General features: G+C 43.7%; 1 protein-coding gene across 3 annotated transcripts in view; it reads left to right on the forward strand.

Moving 5' to 3' along the window:
* Window positions 1-21703, forward strand: part of PIP5K1B (phosphatidylinositol-4-phosphate 5-kinase type 1 beta) — a 792190-nt gene that overhangs the window by 693346 nt on the left and 77141 nt on the right. For all 3 annotated transcript variants that reach the window (XM_069625767.1, XM_069625768.1, XM_069625766.1), the window contains one exon: window positions 8665-8803. In XM_069625767.1, the coding sequence (XP_069481868.1) occupies window positions 8665-8803 (139 nt within the window). The remainder of the gene's footprint in view (window positions 1-8664; window positions 8804-21703) is intronic.

The raw sequence follows: 21703 nt of genomic DNA on the forward strand, positions 1-21703 counted from the left end.
GGCTCAGTGTTCTCAATATCTTTCCCAAGAGGTCTTGAAGCTGCCTCCAGAAACAAAGCATCCCAAAATAAGGGTATTCTCCACATCCCCTGATGACCAAAGCCAAAAATGTCAATTTGTTGTAAATTTAGACTTTTAAAACCTCCAGCAAACTCAGTAAAACGCCCCCCTCATAGTGTTGTTTTCTTGTTCACAGAAATAAGTGAACAACGCACCGTAGTTTGAACGCCCTCCGTGGGACCAAAGTCCAAGGTATGGCAATGTCGAGGAGGTGCTAGTATGCGTGTGTGCATTATAGCCAATATGAAGATATGAAGGGGTGGCTAAGTCCCTGCTAGCCACCCATGTCTAGTTGGCATGTGGGTGGGTGGAGAGAGGTAGTCTCTAGGGGGTATGCAAGAGGACAAACAAAATCCTGGATTATTAGAAGAATATCCAGACGAAACAGCAACTTTCATCAGAAATGAACATCGGTACCTCTGATCCCCCACATTAATACTTGTGCAGCAGAGTTTAATTGAAACAATGTGCAGAAACCAAGATATAAAAAATAGGGACCGATCTGAAACCCACCCCTTGTATGGGTGATATTTGTCCTGCAATCATCATTAAGCAATCCATGTCATTTCTTACCCCATGTATTACTAAAATGGTCAATTTACCATTTCTGGAGGGAGTGGTTCCATCTAAACTTAAAGAAGTCAGGATAACTCCCCTTCTGAAGAAAAGCTCACTAGACCCAGCCCTAGCCAAAAATTATTGGCCTATTACAAATGTCCCCTTTCTTCTCAAGATCCTGGATAGAGTGGCTTATCTTCAATTCCAGGATTTTGTGGAGCATAATAACATCTTGGGATCATACCAGTCAGGCCTTAGGGCAAGTCAAGGGGCTGTGACAGCCTTAGTAGATCTGAAAACAACATTTGCAGGTATAGTGGATGGAGGCCACCCAGCTTTGTTGATGCTGCTTGACCTTTTGACAGCCTTCGTCCTTGTCGACCATTCCACTCTTGTCAACAGGTTGAAGGACATAGCTGGCTGCTCTCAAAGGAGTGCAGATTGGATTGCATCCTTTCTCGGCTCTCGATTATCAAGAGTGGCAGTGGAGGAGGCTAAATCGGGCCCATTTGTCATCAATGCAGGAGTACCCCAAGGTTCCTGTATTTCCCTGTCTCTATTCAATGTCTATATGCGGCCCTTTTTTGGCATGCTCGACCATCTGGGTGTCTGCTACACCAACTATGCTGATGATACCCAGGCGGTCTTTGAGCTATCCAGGCACTTTGCACGGGATTCTGCAAGTATTAATGCAGTCTATATGGCCATTCAATCATGGATGTTAGCCAACTTGTGGCCCTCAATGACACCAAAACAGAGCAACGTATAATAGCTACTTCCCAACGGCTGAATAAACTTGACTCCTCCTATGGAAGCTTTAAGATTGCGGAATCCTCTATACCCGTGTCTACCAGCATCAAAACACTGGGGGTCCATTTGGGCTCAGAGCTCAACATGAAAGCCCATGTGTCTCACACCCGAGCAGCCTGTGGGTATGTGGTCAAACTTCTAAATCAGATGAGGCCATATATTTCACTTGCTAACAGATCCATTGTGGCATCAGCCTTCATTAATTCAAGGCTTTTGTAACAGCCTAATGTCAGGTACTACTAAAACTAACATACAATTGTTACAATTTGTTCAGAATAATGCTGTTTGCACTGTGTTTGGCCTATGTAAATTTGATCAGGTCTTCAACTCAAGGAAGGCGCCGCACTGGCTCCCTGTGGTACACCGGATCTCACACAAGATCCTGTCCCTGGCCTATAAATGTTGGTCCTCCGCTGCACCAGGCTACCTGAAGCAACAACTGTCTGTTGATCTTCCGGCCCGTCATCTACACTCAGGAGATTCCCACAAACTCAAACAACCACGCTTCAAGCTAGCAAAATTTGGGGGTTGTAGTTTCCCAGTGAGGGCACCAAGAGAATGGAATCCCTTCCACTTGCAATAAGTACCATCAACACACTGTCAGGATTCAAAAAAGCTTTGAAAACCCATCTCTTTGGGCTAGCTATTGGTTAATGCCCAACAGTCCCAGCTCTCTCTGTGTCCTCAACTATCTCTTTCTCCGGAACGCAGATGAGGCCACTTCCTGTGATGTCAAGAGGCGAAAGGTTGTGTGCCACCATTTCCTGCAATGTCATTTTGGGGTGGGGGTCAAATGACACTAAGCTACTTCCTGTGATGTCACTTGGGAAAGGGGTCAAATTGCAAAATTTCCTGTGATGTCATTGGGAAGGTCAAGGGTCGTATGATGTCACTTCCACTACCCTTGGCATTTTGGCAAAATGACGTCCCTGAACCCATACCACCTAGAACCAAGCCCAGCGCACAATGACTGGTTTTCCCGACCAAAACCGAAACTACCAACAGAACAGCAAAAGCACTCTCCCTCTCCTCCCACTAATAAACCCTCCCTGTATTTCTTTTCAGATCCGCTAGAGCACTTGGAGACCATGAAAAAGGCAGGGATATGTGGTATAAATCACGTTAACATAACATTAACAGGGGAACAGATCATTGTTCATCGCATAGCGGGAGCACTGAAGGGATGACAATGATCGAATCAGGCAATGCTACAGAACCTTTGCACCCGTGCAAGTGCAGTGCATCATATTAACATCAGAGCATATACTATGCAAATGTACTTGCATTGGCACTAAGTGCTTTGCACACCACACACATGATAGACTCGACCACAGAGGCAGGGGGGTCGCACTGATTGCAAGAGACATGCTCTATGTCAGACAGTTCAGCACAGCCCAGATACCCAATTGTGACCTGCTCTCTATCAAATGACCCCTATCCCAGACTGCTATTATCACCATGCATCCTCCAGGCCCACTTCTATTTTTCAAAGAGGAACTCAAACATATTCTCACGACCAACATCACGCCACCTCAAAAACTATCCTCCTGGGTGACCTTAACCTAGGGCTCAACCATATTGAAGACACTAATGCTACATCGGAGCCGATTCCCTCAACACCCTTGGTTTCAGACAATACATAATGACACCCACTCATTCCAAATGCAGCATCTTGGGCTGGCAAGCAGACCTCAACTGCGAGCTTGCTGTCCTTTCCAACCTTCCCTGCCCTTGGACTGACCACCATGTCCTTCATAGTCTCAGCCAGTAGCTTACCCACACATATCGCACCACCCCTGCCTCCTGCCATTGCCTGTAGTTCGCGTAACCTCACCAAAGACCAAATTCTGCTCTTGCTAGAGACATTACAATCAGCACATCTACCTCACACCGACCCTACCACTCTAGCCAACTTGTATTCTAAAACGATCTTGCATGGAGTGAACACGGTTGCTCATCTTGCAACACACAAAACCAAACCTACCACCCACTGAAACACATTGTTCACGCCAGACTGCCAAGCTCTTCACTCAAATAAATGTGAGGCCGAAGCCAAATGGAGAAGAACTCCCATCTGTTATTCACAAATCTCATTTCTCTACCTCTGCCAAAATGTACAAACAAGCTATCCTACAGGGTAAAACCACCACCTACAACACAGGAATCGTTAACGACAAGTCCAATACACAAGAGATTTTCACCATCCTCAGAGAACTGGAACCCCCTTCCTTCCCCCCACGCAACCTCATCAAAGATGAAGCCTGGTTCACCAACGTCCAGAACGCTCTCCTGAACAAAATCTCCATGTTACACAATGAAATCCAACTAAAGCAAGCCACCATCAGCTCCAATGTACATCCCTGTCCATCAACCTGCCTACAACCGCCTTGCGAGACCTACCCCCATTCCGCTTCAACCCTGTCACGGAAGTTGAGGTCACGTCCATCCTGAAAGGCCTGAAACCATCCATATGCAAAGGATATGCTTGGCCAGCGGCAATCATCAAAGACTGCTCGATGCCCTAACCCTATTCATCCCAACTTTCATCAACTCCTCCTTCTCCTCATGCCAGGTCCTCACCAGCCTCAAGGGAGAATTGGTACTTCCACTGCTTAAAAAAACATCCCTCAGGTGTCAGTCCTGGTCATGGCACAGAATCAGCCTTACATGACCTTAAGAACCAGCTCCACAAGATCAAGGACGCAGGGAAGCCTGCACTCATGTTACTCCTTGACCCTTTGGCCGCGTTTGACCTGATGGATCACAAGATCTTCTGCCAGCACCTTACTGCTGCTGCTAACATCTCACCAGAAGCAACGTGCTGGATCACCTCCTTCCCGGAGGATAGAACCATCAGAATCTTGGCTGAAAATGCTAGTGTCCTCCTCACCCCTGGTGCTTACCTCATGCAGCGTTCCCCAAGGCTCCTGCATCTCCTTCACCCTCTACAACATGTTCACAAAACCACTTTTCGACCTTCTAGACTCACTTGGTATCTCATATACCAACTATGCTGAAGACATCCAAATCCTCCTTCCCCTCTCAGGCAACTACTCCAACGACTCTGACACATTACACGTTGTCTACCAGACCATCCAGACCTGGATGGCTATGCACCTTCTCTGCCTTAACGATGAAGAAAATTAAATTCTCCTCGTGGGTCCTCCTGCTGGGCTCAAAAACCTCAACCTCTTTCATTATTGACAGCATTTCAATCACCCGTATCCCCAACTGTGAAGACTTTGGGAATTCACCTGGATGCTTCTCTTTCCCTTACGTGTCAAGTCCATGCCATAGCCTCTTCGGCTGCCCACACCACCAAGCTTATCAACACCTGTAGACCATTACTTTCCATGCACAGTTGCCTCACCATTGCACGAGCTGTCATTGGCTCTAGACTAGACTACTGCAATGCACTATTTGCAGGCACCTCAATGCACAATATCCATAAAATACAAGTTATCCAAAACAATGCCCTCTGAGCTGCCCGCATTATACCCAGGTGTGAACACATCTCTGCCGCTAGAAGAAACGCCAACTGGCTCCCAATATGAGAACAGACTACCTTCAAAACCCTGTTGATCACCCACAGGTGCCTTTCTAACATTTCCCGCCTTACCTGTCACAGAAATTCTGTAAAGCCCAGTCCTCGAGACCAACCCGATTTGCATATACTCACCATCTCATAACTCTGAGTTTCAGACGGGCCAAAGCTGGCAGTAAAGTTTCCCTGTCGTTGCAGCAAATCTCTGTAACTCTTTACCACCTGCACTGAGGGCCGAGCAATCATACTGGTAATTCCGTAAAAATCTGAAAACCTGACTCTTCACCTAGGGCATCATCCGATATGGTATCCCAGTAACACCTTTCGATCTATATGAACACAATAATGACTACATTGAAAACCTATACTGGAACCAGCTCCTTGATGCCCGTGGGTTTAGTCCACTTTACAAATGTAAACAATAAATAAATAAATAAATAAATAGGGAATATATAGAAATTATGAATGTTATGACCACCCCTTTGCAATGTATAACTAGATGCATACTGAACCTATTTGCTAACTACTACACACGTTGGTCTACATAAAAAACAGCAAGATAGTACCACGAGTTAAGCACTCACTGCAGTGATCTGTGCACAGCCTGCCTGCAGTCACAGATGGAGCCAAGGCTCAGCCCTTCATCCTTCTGAAGGTGTTCATATGTGAAGCATCGGCTTGGGTAATGATAACACTTACTGTTTCTGCACTTAGAAACGGGAGGGATCTGACATGAAGCTCTGTTTTAAAATGTAATATCACTAAGAACATTTGGGGGGGGGCGTGTATTGCATTAGCCATTATGTTGTGCTTAATCGCAGACTTCTCCAGCTTCTAAGTGCCAGCCCGGCAATCAAACCCATGTTGCACAGCATCGTCTTGTTCCCAAGAGGAGTATGTTACACCTGAACTGGCGATATTAGGAAACAATTAAACTTAACTCATCCTGCTAGATCTGTGACAATTGGACCACGAAAGCTGACAGTGCAAAGGAAGTGGGTGTGAGAATATTAATAATGTACTGTTTTTTATATAGCACTTCATGCTGGATTCCTCATGCTTCTAAGCACTGCAATGATAGGTGTCATTATTACTCAATTTAGCGTCCTCAGAAGTTTAAAGGGCTGAGCTGGCCCTGCCATGATTTCAGCGTGTCAACTGCTGGCTGGCCCCAAATGATAGGTGACCACTTAACTCACTGAGCTGTGCCCCAAGTAACTTTGGGACCCCTATCCCAAAGCCTCCTTGACACTGATGAAGGCAACCAGTATCCCGGCTTAAGCATAGCACATACGGAGCGTGGAACATGTATTTGTATTTTATTTTTCTTCTATGGCGCCGTATGCCAGGGCGCTTTTTCTTCTATGGCACCGTATGCCAGGGCGCTTTTTCTTCTATGGCACCGTATGCCAGGGCGCTTTACATATTTTAGTGAGGTGGTACAATAAATGCAAAGATGACAAAATACAACAGGATACAACAAAAGAGAATACAAACCGACAAAACCAACAAGAAGAAAATGTATTGGTAGTCCAAAAAGTCATTCATGGTGAAGGTCAAGTGACATGATGAATTGTCCAAGACAAAACCAACCGGCCCCAAACCAAAAATAAACATTGGTGGAGGTAAGACATTAAAATAGTCCAGCATGTCCAGGGACCCAAATGAACAGAAATGGGTAGGCTAAAAAGACTGCCAAAAGCACAACCTGGACAAGTCACAAAACATGGTGCACCAGTCACAGACTCACTCCCATAGCCACCACACAAAAAAGGCCACCTGCTCCTCCAAGTACAGCACCTCCAAGGGCAGCAGCGGGAGACCGAGCCGCCACCCGTCATCCAGGCTCCACACTGACAACCACAGCAACCGCCACCGGCAGCCAAACCACACATGCAGTGGGGGACCTCAGGGTGCACAGCAATATCTTCCCACCCTCTACCTCCAGCGAACGAGAGCTCTTCAGGAACAACAGCCACAGAATGGCAGCCAGCCGAATCTGTGCCGGCAGCAACAGCACATGGGATGGCTGCACAGAACAGAACTAGAACTGGGAGATATGATATGATATGATATGGTATTTATAACGCGCCTATACACAAGTGTTTCACTTGATAGCACTGCCTGGAACCAAACGGATCCACCTCCCCCTCTGCATCAACACAGACAGCAGTTCCCTAGACCAGAGCTCCAGCAGACCCGTCAGCTGGCCACAGCAGGTCTCCAAGCAGCCCTCATATCTGCCATCTTGGAATGGTCTTGGTAGATCCCATCATTAAAGCTGGCCTTATGAACTTATAAGGGGCAGAGCCAAACATTTGTTGCAGTAACATCGACGCATCTAAAATCGTTTTCTACTGGCCCAGTGGGATGTTCCTTTGTGAACCACAGCGTTTCACTGCTTTGACAGTTGGGACTGCCAACAAATGTAAATAATCGGAATAATAAAGCACTCCAGTGAAAGTGGGATTTAAATTCACTTAAAATTATTTCTGATTGGTAATAGAGGTTACAGCTCAGATTTCCTGAGTGCAGAAGGTGTATGGGAGTAGGCTTCTTATGCCCACTGAGAGGTACTGGTATGACTCTTCTGACAGATGTGACACATAAATACATGCTCCATGTTTTCATGTGCCATGAAAATCCTCTTCTGAAACTACAGCGTTCTTATCACACGGTTAGTGTTGCAGAGGTTGATGACGTGATCTAATCGGGTGGTCATTTTAGAAGTCCTAAGCCGATTCGAGAACTACAAATTCAGCTACATTAAACATGGGAAACACAGTACCGTCTAGATAGAATTGTAAACAAATGTGTTTACTTCTAAACACCTTAGATGTATGTTTTGCACTTCACACACATAGGTGCAAGACGAGGGCGGAAAGCTTTGTGCACGAAGGCAACTGATTTCTGAACAAGTACCAACAAGCGTGACAGTATGTGATAAAGAGTGTCGTGAGGGATCTCATGACCATGGAGAGTCCACCATCGAAAAAACATTCATCCATTGATGAAAAGTGGAGCGAGGGATCTTATGGTCGGAGAGACTCCTCCATCGAAGAAACGTTCATCCATTGATGAAAAGTGGAGTGAGGGATCTCATGGTAAGGGAGACTCCTCCAACGAAGAAACGTTCATCCATTGATGAAAAGTGGAGTGCGGAACATCATGGTCAGGGAGACTCCTCCATCGAAGAAACATTCATCCATTGATGACAAGTAGAGTGAGGGATCTCTTGGCCAGGGAGACTCCTCCATCTAAGAAACATTCATCCATTGATGAAAAGTGGAGTGAGGGATCTCATGGTCAGGGAGACTCCTCCAACAAAGGAACATTCATCCAATCATGAAGAGAGGAAGGAGGATTCGCTCAACAGAAGTGAAGAGGCTTTGTGACTCTCTCCCCCTGAGAAGCTGATGTTTCCTGACTTCTGAGCAGGTTCATAACTTGTGTGGGACGTTCTTTTTTCCATTTGACCTCCACTAATATTCTCTCCTCATTTTCAGTTGATAGTTTTATCTTTGTTATACATCATTTCGATACGTTTCTCTTTGGGTAGATGGGATACAGAGGTACAGTGATGATTATGATTAATTATTAAACTGAGACGAACCAGCTGAAAATCGGTTTACTGCGCTGTCAAACTCAATTACATTATAACATGAAATCCCCCATCTTTCTTTTCTGTACAGCATTAAATCTACGACACCGGCCCGATCTCGTGCCAAGCACGACATCCCTGTTTGAAGCTGCTTCCTTAGCAACAACCATTTCATCATCCTCTCTGTATGGAGATGAGCAATATCACCATGATGGAACCCTGCCTTACAGGTAACCAATCAACTTTAATGAGGGAAACCTATTGCAGGGCCATCCTCTATTCTGTAATATGACCAGGAAAGTCATTGTCTTCTGTCACGTTAACATGTAAAAAGTTTACACTGGATATTTATATAATTACCTTGATTCATTTGAAAGTGTTGTGGGTTAAAGCATGTCTAAGTCTTACTTCAACAGGTGGTACAGTGGTGTTCTGGATTGCCTTTAACTTCTCAAGCACGGCACAGCAGATCTCCTGTCTCACATTTGTATCCACTGCACTGGTGTTCCCGAAGGCTTCTCTCTCTCTCCCTCTCTCATCCTTTTCTGAATGTCCAATATATGCTCCCAGGTCTCATTATTTACAACATCTGGACTCATCTTCTACTCCCAAGAGCACAGAATGCCAAGCTCTACTCGGACTGGACGCCAACTCTCCCGCCACTACGTGCTCTTTCTCAATCCATTTGAAAGTCACCCGGTCCTAGAAGTGCTCAAGTTGAGTGCAGACAAAACAGAAGTAGCAACCTGCTGCTTCCTCGCGCCCTCATCTGTCAGAATCTAGAGTCTTGGATTTAACCCAAGTTTAACTTTAGCAATTCAAGTCAGTCAACTAGACCCTACTTCTTCAAAAATCACAATCTCTAAAGGGCCTGCATGATTAGACATTCCCAAACAAACTGTGGTAAGTGCCCTTATCTTCTCCAAATTACATGATATAAACTGCTTTCACCATGGCCTTCCTTCCTCATTCCCAAGCTCCAGAGGATCCAGAGCTCAGCGGTCTCCTGTTTCTCAGACTCTCCTGTTTCTTTCACTCACTCCAATACCTACCTCTGCATCGTGCAGTGAGCCTTTCATCAACAAGGTTCCCACCCCCGTTTAAAAATGTAAACTCACCCAGACCCGGCTCTTCGCCAAATGTACTTTCCACCCGACCGTGCTGCTCCATCTTCCATCCAGCACTGGACGGCCGCGAAGGTGGCATGTGCTTGTGCTCTACAAATGCCAACATGAATAAATAATGCCAGCTTGATAGAGCAGATCTCCTGCCCCCTGATTCCATGGCAATCCTTCTGGGGCTGATGGAATGAGTCCCACTGAGCTGGGCAATGGTGGCATCTGCTGTCAGGGGCATCTGAGTGCCCAGTGCACGCTTTATGAACACTTCTCATTATGACGCAGTTTCAGTTCAGATTTCAAAGCTGAAAGACAACACACACGTGGGGATAACAAACTGCTTAATTTCTCATTTGCTTTTTCTTACTAATTCACATGGCGTGAACACTTTATTATTGATAAGTGCCTTTGTGTGTGGTTTGAATCTGAAAAACAATGGTAAAGTCGAATGCTTTAAGCTCTCCAGGCCTCCAATGAGTGTCAGTGCAGGTTTTTATATTCAAACAACCGCCAACATGGAGCACAGATCTGCCCCTTCCTTCACCCTCCCATTGAAGCCTCATTTGACCCTCCCACCTTTCCCGTCATCATCTGTTTGTTTGTGAGCAAGTCACTCTTTCATGGCTATGGTTCCTCTCCATCGATAGCATTGCAAAGAAAGATTATTATTTTAATTTTAATTTTATTAAGCATTTGTATGGCACCTATACAGCAGAAAGTGTGTCCAGGCGCCACAAGACAAAAGAGGGTGGGGTCGGGGGACACAAGGAAAAAACCCATCAATAACCGTCCTACTAGGCCTTGTGACATTCGAGTCGTGCAAGTGCAGTATCAAGAAGTGCTGGTGGGGCGGGGGGAAGGTCAGCAAAGGGATGGGCTAGCAGGAGGTGTGTAGTGCTGGAGGGAGGGGGAACTGGGAAGTGCTGAGGCCTGCAGGTGGGCCAGTGCCAGGGGAGGCACAGGGTAGGGTGACAGTGCAAGGGGCTGGGGGAGGACCAGCCTCGGACGAGGCGATCACGGAAGGGAGCCGAAGGGCAAGTGCTGGTAGGAAGGGGCAAGAGGGGAGAATGGACAAAGGATGACCTGACACCAGCAAGACTCATAAGGGACTACAGGCATGCAGTCAAAGCGGCAGGAGGAGCCAAGCAGAGGAGGGCCAGAGAGGAGGAGGAGGAGAAAAGGAAGGTCTTGGGGAGCTAACGGAACTTAAGGAAATCCGGCTCAAGACAGAGAGGTCCAGGGAGGCCATTCCAGAGGGAGGCTCCTGTTGAAGAGAGAGATCTACCCCAATTTTCTGCTTGGAAAAATGGCAATGCAATGGGATCATGGAAATTTAGAAATCCTGTTATGTAAAGGTTACTGAGAAGACAGGCATTCAGGAAGAACAATAATTATCTTGTAATAGTTATCTTGTAACTTAATTAAATGCCCTTGTATATGACAAGAGAAGTGTATCTGCTGGCAAACAACAGACAACAACAAGTGCTTCGCCCTTACCCGAAGAACTATTTGTCTTAAAAATAGTCGCTTAGATCTTAATGAAATTGCTAGACTGCTGGCATACATCATTAGGTGCCTCTCCACTCCTGCTGCTGCAAAGTTCTTCCTGGAAATAAAGTGCTGCATGCCTTTGGTATTTAACAGACAGGCTTCAAGCTGACAGTGCTACTTCCCATGTAGTGCTATTTAGGCGAGACCATTGGTATGGTTTCATACTGTAATTAAACTTTAAAGAATTGAAGCATTTTAAAGTTGAATGTAGAAATGACATAATATTGATATTTTGAATAAGTTACACTACTTCTGCTAGTACCAGTACATAATTTACAACTGCTGCCATTGAAATCTCTGATATATCTTTCTGGCGAAAGCTGGACGGGAAAGGATCACTAATGCTAGAACACCACCACCTTATAGCAAGACCTTACAAACCAAAGGCAGCACAGCTATGGGGAAGACTTTACTCCGAACGGCAGTGTGTGGGATTGGTTTCTTTAGGAAAAATGCTGGGCGGTTGGGATGATCTTACCAACTTCTGCACTCCTTAAGGGAAGTTCCAGGATTGGCCATCTTGCAAGGATCTAGCGAAAAGAAAAGGTTAAAATGATCTGTTAATCGTGAGCCCTTTTTCAACAGCATGGGTTTGTAGAGTTGGTCAATGTCAAAAAGGCCAAAACCTCCACAGTTTTAAATGTCATGCGACTGCGGCTATGAGTGAGAGGAACATTTAAATAGATTCCATCAGGACTTTGGAAAGGATAGTTGGGAATTGCAGAGTTCCTGCAGGAAATGGCGGCTTGTTCAGCACATGTTCGGACCAAAGTATTTGGAAGAATTCAACAAATTGCTTCTTTATTGATGAGAAAGTCCTTTAGGCCTAATTGCTTATTCATGTATAAGCTCCCAACTGAGGCCAGAATCTCCTTTAAAAACTGGCTACCTCCTGAAGAAGGTGTCCATAAAATTCCCAGTTTGGACCCTAAGATCAGCCTCATGCAGGTCGTTCATCGTATGGCAGTCCAAAAGGAAAGGTTGCGGGGGCAAGGGTCACCCTCTAGAATGCCGTACCTCCTCTTCTGAGGGATTAGGAAACCCACACCCAGTTCAGAGCAAAAGAACTACTATCCTTTTCAAATAACACTAACTTTCAGGGTGGTCCTCTCTCCAGGGTCTTTGCCTCTGCGTGCATCTTCCACTCAGCACTTGCCATGCTCTGGGATACCTGGTTGCCTTCGTCCCTATAATGGTCCCGGGTTCCTGCATGTGCCCTTGTGCATATATTGCTTGGTCATTGCTCCTCCTAACAGTAGCAGTTCAGGATAAACAGCATCATTCAGGCTTTCAAACACGTTCGACGAAAACAGACAAATATTCTCCAAACGTTCACGCGCCTGCACAAGCCAAAGCAGAAAATAAGCAAATGGGGTTGTGTGTGTGCTGTTATAAAAGCACTGCAATTTCACACGTATAGCAAAGGACACGTTTCATGACTGGGCTCTCGACTGTGTGGGCTTTTTCAGACTTTGCCCAGTTCTGTGAGTCAGGTCGGGATGATTGCCTTCCTGTGACGTCAATGAAAGTGTAGAACAGAAAAAGGGCAGCAGAACCCGCCCTCCTCCCCATGTGTGTATTTTGGAGCCATTTAAGCGCAGCGGGCATGCCTCGCTCAGGGCCTCCTGAAAAGGTGCTTTGTTCGTCAATATGGCGTTGCATGGTGTTGGCTGCTGTTTTCGTTAGGGGACGTAAACACGAGCCGGGAACTTTGCAGTGGGGGGATAGCATGCAGGGGCTGCGTGTGGATGGGCACAGACATTACCGCATTCAACACCACACCCAAGTGTGGATCCACCAATCGAGTACGGGTGTCGTGTGACGTCACCATTCTGCACTCTAATCAATTTGGGAAATTGCTGAAACAGCTAATTTCGTGGCTTGGCAGGGGGAGGGGGGTTGGCACAAGCGCAAAAAACCGACATCCATTTTCAAAATTCTATTCTGGGTCCACCCGCTTTGGGGATTAACATCACTGCTGCGTACCAAAAAGGCTGGATTAGTGGCCTCCCCCTAGGCCCTCAATTACAGTGATATAAAACACTTTATTTCAGGGGAAACACCAACACTTTATTTCAGGGGAAACACCACCCGGTGGATTACATCCCAGCAAAGTGTACTTGGCATTGGAAGGCAGGATGTAAGGCCCGCAGCTGTCACTGTTAAAAGCACATGGTTCTGGCGGGTGTGGGAGCATCAAAAAGACCTTTTAAAACGCGATGAATGCAAGAGCCGCAAGCGGTGAAAACGGGTTTTGAAAAAGGCCTTTTCATTGTGTCTTTTTTGTCCCGAAGCGCCTTACAGTGGGCCACGAGAGGCAGCTGGTTTGGGGGCGGCGGGTCATATTCACGAGGCATTTGCATGCGCTTACATGCCAGGTGGCAAGTGCACACGGTTTCCAGATGTTTTAATGTGTTTGCTCAAGTGACAATGGAGCGCCACTGCTGGGTTATGGTGCTGGAAAAGTTCTGGAGGCTTGGTGCAGTCTCTGCTTTGTCCCTAAAATACACTTGCTGGGCCCCCGGCTGGGTCTGCACAGCAGCAGTGGAGGTCTAGAGATACGCACACCTCTTGTGGGGTCAATATGTGGAGACGCAGGAGTCGTGTTACTTATTAAATCTAACAGGGTGGTGGGTGCAGTGGAGAAAATGCAGCTCTGGCACAAAATGCTGCTACTAAGCAGTGTCCTCGTTGGCGGACACTCCCATCCCCTGCACACCAAAAATGCGGAGGCAGCTCAGTCCAAGTTTGTAGTATACAGTCATAAGCAATTAGGAGTTCAAGAAATGTTTGCATTTTCTGACCAGTGTCAGAATTTAATTTCTGATACACAAAATAGTAATAGTACAGTGCTAATAAACAACATAATGAGCTCCATGAGTTTCGGGATAAAGGTGCCGTCATCAGGAGCACTAAATCTTAAATTAGTAAGTGTGTCTACAAAAGGTAAGTAAAAGCGTTTAATTTAGTCTGGAGATATTTAGCAAAATCAATAATGGTGTTTGAGTATTGTAGATTCAACAATATTATTAGAGGCAAGCAATAAAACAGCACCTTAGTCATTGCTTCAGGATCGATAAAATGGTCAATTCTTCGTAGGGTAGTGCTGTCTATGAATTTCTGCATACGGTGAGGACTGAGGCTCCACCTAATATCTACTTATGGGGGTTGCAATGCATAATCTACATGATTCATGCAACAATATTCTGTTTTCTAACTGGCTGGTGCAGCGCCTACCTTAAGGTAGAGGAGACTTGACCATCAAGTGCAAGATTGTTGGGTCCCCCAGGGACGTCTTAGTCATCTGCGGTGAGTCACATATGGTTCTCGGTTTATAGTGATTATTTTGAATGACATTTTTTCGAATGCCATTATGTAGAAAACATTTCGCCTAAATAAAATATTTCGAATGTCTTTTTTTAAAAACATTTTTTTAAATGGGGGTTCCCCCAACCCCTGTTTTTTTAACCCTTTTTTTTTTTACTTATGAAACAAAAAAACTCTAAACTAAAAAAAAGACATTCGAAAAAAAGGTAGGCAAAATGTTTTCGACATAATTGTATTTCGAATGTTTTTTTTGTTGAAAAAATGACCGGATACCATGGTTCTCTGCGGGTATATGTACATACTTCTGTCAAAGATTTGTCTCTAAGCAGATTAACCCACTGATCTAGAGCTGTTAAGTAAGTGAGTAATACACGTTTGTAGGATCCAACTTAGTATAGCAGGGCTGTATAGTAGTTGTTCAATAAACAAAGCGAGTTCCTCCTGTATTGTGCAATTTGCCTTCTATCTGTGGAGGGCTGTGAGGATGATAATATATTTTAATAAGTATTTCAACAAGGGAGATCTTTATGCCAACAGTTAAAAATAGTAAAATCTGGAAGTGTAGAGCCTTACCAGAGTGTCCGCTGATGTGAATGTTTCAAGCACCATCACGCCGGGATCCGAAAATGGCCGCTCTTTATTCTACATCATGCAATGTCACGTCGGACGTGATGGAATCATGATTATGGTACTTATTTACGTTATAGTGGATGTATACATGGTCGTTTCACATTCAAAGGAGTGCAGTCCTTCATCTGGTTACATCTAATGTAATATCATCCATAGTGGATTATTCAAGACTAAGAAGACATCTATTATACAAGATGGTTTGGTATATAAAAAATACATATGAAAGTCTCATGGTAACTATTGTGGAAGCCAGTAAGCATGGCGCTTAATAAGAATAACAATAAAAATGAAACATAGCATGTGAAATATGCTGTCTACACGCCCATGGTATGTGCTGTCTGGGCAACGGCTTAAAGGTTCTCTGCTCAATGTGTTTAGATGTGTCGTCAGGCATGATGTGTGGAAGTATTTGGGAGTATATGTAATGGACTCAACCAATGACAGTGAGGTATAAGAGGCACGTTATTGTGATGGGATACGTGCACTATCTATCATCAAGCTACAGTCACATATAGTTTGAAATTTTGCAGAGTGTTATAGAGCACATTGTGACAATTATCTCCTACATTTTAACGGTTCACATAATAAGTTTTGATGTTGTTACATTTCTCTCGATGTAAGGCTTTCCAAACACTTCATTGTGCCTATGCATAATGCACCAATCAATACACATGGCAGACGTGTATACATTCAAACCTATGTGTACAGGATACCCTGGAATACTGAAAATACCAAAGACTATTTGATGAATACATTTCCAATGTTGCCAGTATTTTATGGCCTTCCCAAAGATATCAAAAACTCCACATAACCACCTTTCAGACCTATAGTGGCTGCGACTGATACCATCTTCGACCCTATAGCTAAATTCTTAGATAAACTGTTACAGCCCATAGTTCAGAAAACCTCGACCTATCTTAGGGACACCACACATTTCCTGACCACATTGGAAGACTTAAAATTTTTTGATCCGATTGGACACTCTTTACCTTAGACGTACAGAGTCTTTACACTTCAACTACACACAGTGAGGGATTTGACGCTCTTGAATAGAGTCTGCTACAAGACGAATACTTTCAATCTGACAAAGTCTTTACAATAGAATTAGCTAAAAATGATTCTTTATAACAACTACTTCAGGCTCGAGATAAATCACTATCTTCAGATATCTGGAACATCCATGGGCTCGGCTATGGCACCAACCTATGCGAAAAGTATTATGTTTGCTTTTGAATCACACCACATTCTCGAATATCAGATATGGGCTAGTAAACTAGCCCTTTTGAAGAGATACACCAACCACATCTTTGGTATCTGGAAGGTCCCCAAAGATGAACTGGAGGCTTCCTGACATACCTTCACGAATGTCATCCTAGAATAAAACTTCACAGTTGGAGTTGGATGCCCCGGTGTCCCTTTCTTTGATGTGGACAGGGACATCATTTAGGGGTCACCAGAGGTCTCCCTTGCGACCTCTGTGGTCTAAATTGCGATCTCTGGCTTCCAAAAAAAAATGGGTTTTTTTTGTAATGCAATCTCCTGGTCTGTGGCCAGCACCATGTGGCTCTTTACTTCTTGAGTGGCTGGCTTTCTTTTTCAGGCCCCTTAAAAAAAAGAAGAAAAATAAGAACAGGAGTGCCACAAGTCTAACACTTTCAGCACTGACCCTAAATAAGAAAGAATAGGAATACCAAATAATGTGTCTTTCTGGAATTCTATACAATAATTGCTAGACTCATTAAGGGTTTATTTCAGGCACACTTCAGGTGGTGAGTCACTGATTTAGTCTGTTCTTAAACATCTCAACTCAGCCTTTCATCCTTCTGAAGTTGATAAATGAGTACCAACACAGGTTGGGTGACATTGGGTATATATTTTTTCTATATAAAGCGCTTAAGTGCTATATAATAACATATCATTATCATTTGGTCATGGACGTCTGCTTGCATTCACAGTAATTTGGTAATATGGGCGAATACACACAGATCTTAACGATACATATGGCGATACATTCTTGTATGAAATGTATACATCACATTATAGTGATATCGTAACCATATTTTTCATAGTGTACAATGCTATGTGATGCCACTTCCTGTTTTGTCAACGTGTGAAAGGTTGTGTTCCATCACCTCCCGAGATATCACTTCGGGGTGGGGTCAAATGACATCACTTCCTGTGATGTCATTAGTGGGTCAAGGGTCGTGTGATGTCACTTCCACTACCCCTGGCATTTTGGTGAAATGATGTTCCTTGATGTGGAAGTCACTTCTGGTCTCAATAAATTGAACACATTTATTTATCGTAAACCCACTGACGTCAACAACACATTAGACTACGCAAGCTTTCATCCCCAACATCTGAAAAACAATCTACCACTAAGCCAGTTTCTAAGAGTAGAAGAATTATTTCCAATGACAATGATTACACGGAAGCAGCGAACACGTTGACAAATAGATTTAAAGCCAAAGGTTATTGCAAATCTGTCCTAACACAAGCTAAAAACAAAACTGCCCTACAGACCAAGTCAACCCTGTTAAGATCTAAAGGAAAGAAAAACGATCCTCAATTAATACACTTTGACATTTTCCAGACCGAGTGCCCAAATTAACAGACTACTCAAGAAGAACTGTAAATTTACCATACTCGATGCACAACTATCCGAATTATTTCCACGTCCACTGATGGTAGCCTATACATGAGGAAGTAAGCTAAGGGATAACTTAATGAAGGCAGAAAAAAGCAGATCCCCCCAAGCAACTGCTTCTAAGTACACCAAAATATGGCACGTTTCCATGTCTAAATTGCAGCCACTGCAATAATGTGCAGAAAGGCGATCATAAAAGACACCCCCGCACTGGACAGAAGGTAAGTCTAAAACATTATGCCACCTGTGATTCAGAACATGTAATCTATGGTCCCATGTGGTCAGTTCTATGTGGGAAAAACTACAAGAAAAATGAAAGAAAGACTTAATGAACATAGGTCAAATATTAGAACGAAAAATGACAAATCTCCAGTTGCTAGACATTTTGTCCAGAATAGACACTGGATAGCCCAAAACAAATACCTCATCCTCGAAGTAGTCAAAATTCCAGCAAGAGGAGGAAACCACAATGTACCTTTATGTAATTCAACACACTAAGATACCTAACAGTTCTAGCCACCTTTGTCTTAACTAAGACTCTATTTTTTAGCAGAGGTCATGAGCCAAACTGTTGATGAATGTAACATTGCTGCTACTGTTCACGGTAGCCACCCAGGTGGCCCAGCTTTGAATGAGTAAACGTATTCCTGTACAATACATGCATCCGTGTATAAACTAAGATCGCATTATAGGCAAAGTTAATATCTGTAGATCATCCCAGAAATACACAACTGTACTATAATGTGAAGGTCGCAAGTAGTGACGATATGTATTGATTGTTGTTACATGCATAGGCACAATGATTTGTCTGTAAATTCTCATTCTCCATAAATTGTGATGATATCAAAATGTACTATCTGAACTTGATAACTACCTTTCATGTCAACCACAGAGCTGGTCTGATCTACAATGATAGAATTGCAGCTCGGATAATGTATATAACCATGCACTACATTAGATCACATCAAATGCTGAATAGAATGTTCTAGATCATCCTGTACACATAGATATGAATTTATAAACGTCAGCCATGTGTATTGATTGTTGCATTATGCACAGGCACAATGAAATGTTTGGAAAGCCTTATCTCCAGAAACATGTAATGACATCAAAATTTATTATGTGAACTGTTAAACTGTAGCAGGAGATAATTGTCATAATGTGCTCTATCACACTCTGCGAAATTGCAAACTATATGTGACTGTAGCTTGATGATAAATAGTGCATGTATCCCATCACAATACCATGCCTCTTATACCTCACTAACATTGGTTGAGTCCATTACATGTACTCCCAATTACTTACGCACATCGTGTCCCACGACACATCTGAACACATTGAGCAGAGACTCATTAAGCAGTGGCCTAGACAGCACGTACTATGGGCCCGTAGACAGCAAATTTCACATGATATGTTTAATTTTTAGTGTTATTCTTATTAAGCGCCATGCTTACTGGCTTCCATAATGTAATTTACTTCCATGAGACTGCCGTATGTATTTTTTACATATCAAACCATCTTGTATAATAGATGACATTTTAGTCTTGACTAATCCACAATGGAGGTTATTACATTAGATGTAACTAGATGAAAGACAACATTCTGTTGAACGTAAAAGGACTGTGTATTCATCCACTTAAATAAGCGTCATAATCATGACGTCCAATGTGACATTGCATGACGTACAATAAAGAGCAGCCATTTTGTGATGCTGCCGTGATGGTGCTTGAATCCCTCACATCCGCGAACACTCTGGTAAGACTCCGTTTTAACTGTTGGCATAACAGATCTCGCTTGCTGAGATCCTTATTAAAATATATCATATTCCCACAGCTCTCCCCTAATTGCACAATACGAGAGGAAATTGCTTTGTTTATTGAACAACTATACATCCCACCTATACTAAGTTGGATCCTACAATAATGTGAGTATTGATCTAAATCATCATGTTCAGTGGGTTAATCCGCTTACTATATTGAGACAAATATTTGACAGAAGTATGTACATATACCCACAGAGAACCATAGGTGACACCGCAGATGACTAAGATGTCCCTGGGGAACCCAACAATCTTGCACTTGATGGTCAAGTCTCCTCTACCTTAAGGTAGGCGCTGCACCAGCCAGTTTGAAAACAGAATACTGGTACATGAATCATGTAGATTATACATTGTAACCCCCATATGTATATGATATTAGGTGGATCCTCACTGCTCACCTTAAGCAGAAATTCATATACACACTACCCTATGAAGAAATGACAATTTCATCGATCCTCAAGCAATGACTAAGGTGATGTTTTATTGCCCGTGTCTAATAATATTGTCGAATCTAAAATACTCAAACACCACTATTGATTTTGTTAAAGATCTCCAGACTAAATGAAAGGCTTTTACTTACCTTTTGCACACACATGAAACATGAAGTGACACACTTACTAATTTAAGATTTAGCGGTCCTGATAAAGGGGCCTTTATCCCGAAACTCATAGAGCTCATTATGTTGTTTATTAGCACTGTTTACTATTACAATTTTGTGTATCACAAATTAAATTCTGACACTGGTCAGAAAATTCAAAAATGTCTTGAAGACATAATTGCTTATGAATGTATACAAAGTTTGACTGAACTTTCTCAGCATGTTTAGTGTGCAGGCGATGGGAGTGTCCACCAATTAGGACACTGCTTACTTTCTCTGCAGAGCAGCAAGCAGGAAGTACAACGCTTGAAAAGCTTTGAATTAATCAGAACGAGTACAGGTTGCACAAAATGCTGCTGCCCACTTGCTGTCAGTGCCAGAAAGCTTGACCCTGGCTCTCCTTTGTCACGCCCTCTTCATGGCTATCTTCTTTCTAATGGATTCAATTCTAATCCCTATGTCTTGCTCACCAAGCGCTATATGGGTTCGGACCACCCTTTCTTCAGCTGAAGCTCCAGTTTGACTGCCCTCTCTTGCACTCTAGTTTCTTTTTTCTACTAAAGGTCCCTCGGTTTTTTCATGGAGTGACAGGGAGGCACCTCTCTCTCTGTTAATACAGCGCTCCTAGAATGTTTTTAAACTCTGATGATGGGTCTTTCAAACATGATCTCAAGACCCCTCTCTTCAGGCTTGATATTCCTCAAAGTCCTGCTGCTGCAGCCTCATCTTTTCTGGGCCTGGGTTTCTGGTTCCTGCTGGTTGGCTTAAGCACGAGGAGACACTATAGGGATTGGATCCTAAAGGGATTTGGCAATTCACAAATCAACCTAATTACTGGCATTTGCTCTGAGCAGCCTTCCATTCCATCTGTCAGCTGTGCTATTATAGCAGGGGGAAAACATGTGAATCAGGCTTGGCCCCACCACAAAAGGTTCCGCATAGCACAAACTGCTGGGTCTTTCTCGCTTTCCTGAAAGGCCTCTATGTCACCGTTTCTATCTTTTGGTGTTCCTCAAGGTTTTCTCCATATACTTTTCCTTTATCTTCATCGATTTTTTCCATGCCCATTTTTATGCTGACGGCATACACATCTACAAAATGTTTTGATGTTCGTAATTAGCAACGTACAAAATGGCTGCCTTCTATTCAGCTGTGGATGCTTTTGTAAGCTTTCCGTCCTAACTTCCTTTGCTTTCCAGCGCTCCAGCCACCATGAGTGGAAGTTTGGCTTTCATTGTCATTCATCTTTTTATGATCAAGAACGCATTCCACCTGTAGCTCGTGTCTGTCGGTTTCACCTGTTTAACATCCATGTAATCCTGCAACTGTTGACTTTTTCTTCCACTAAATTGTTAATCCAGTGCTTGGGTCTTTCGCGGGTAAACTTTTGCTCTTTGTTGTATGTTGGGTTCCCTGAGCACGCGATACTTCCTTTTCAAT

Source organism: Ambystoma mexicanum, chromosome 6p (assembly GCF_040938575.1).
Source record: "Ambystoma mexicanum isolate Mex_15411 chromosome 6p, UKY_AmexF1_1, whole genome shotgun sequence".
Classification (NCBI taxonomy): domain Eukaryota; kingdom Metazoa; phylum Chordata; class Amphibia; order Caudata; family Ambystomatidae; genus Ambystoma; species Ambystoma mexicanum.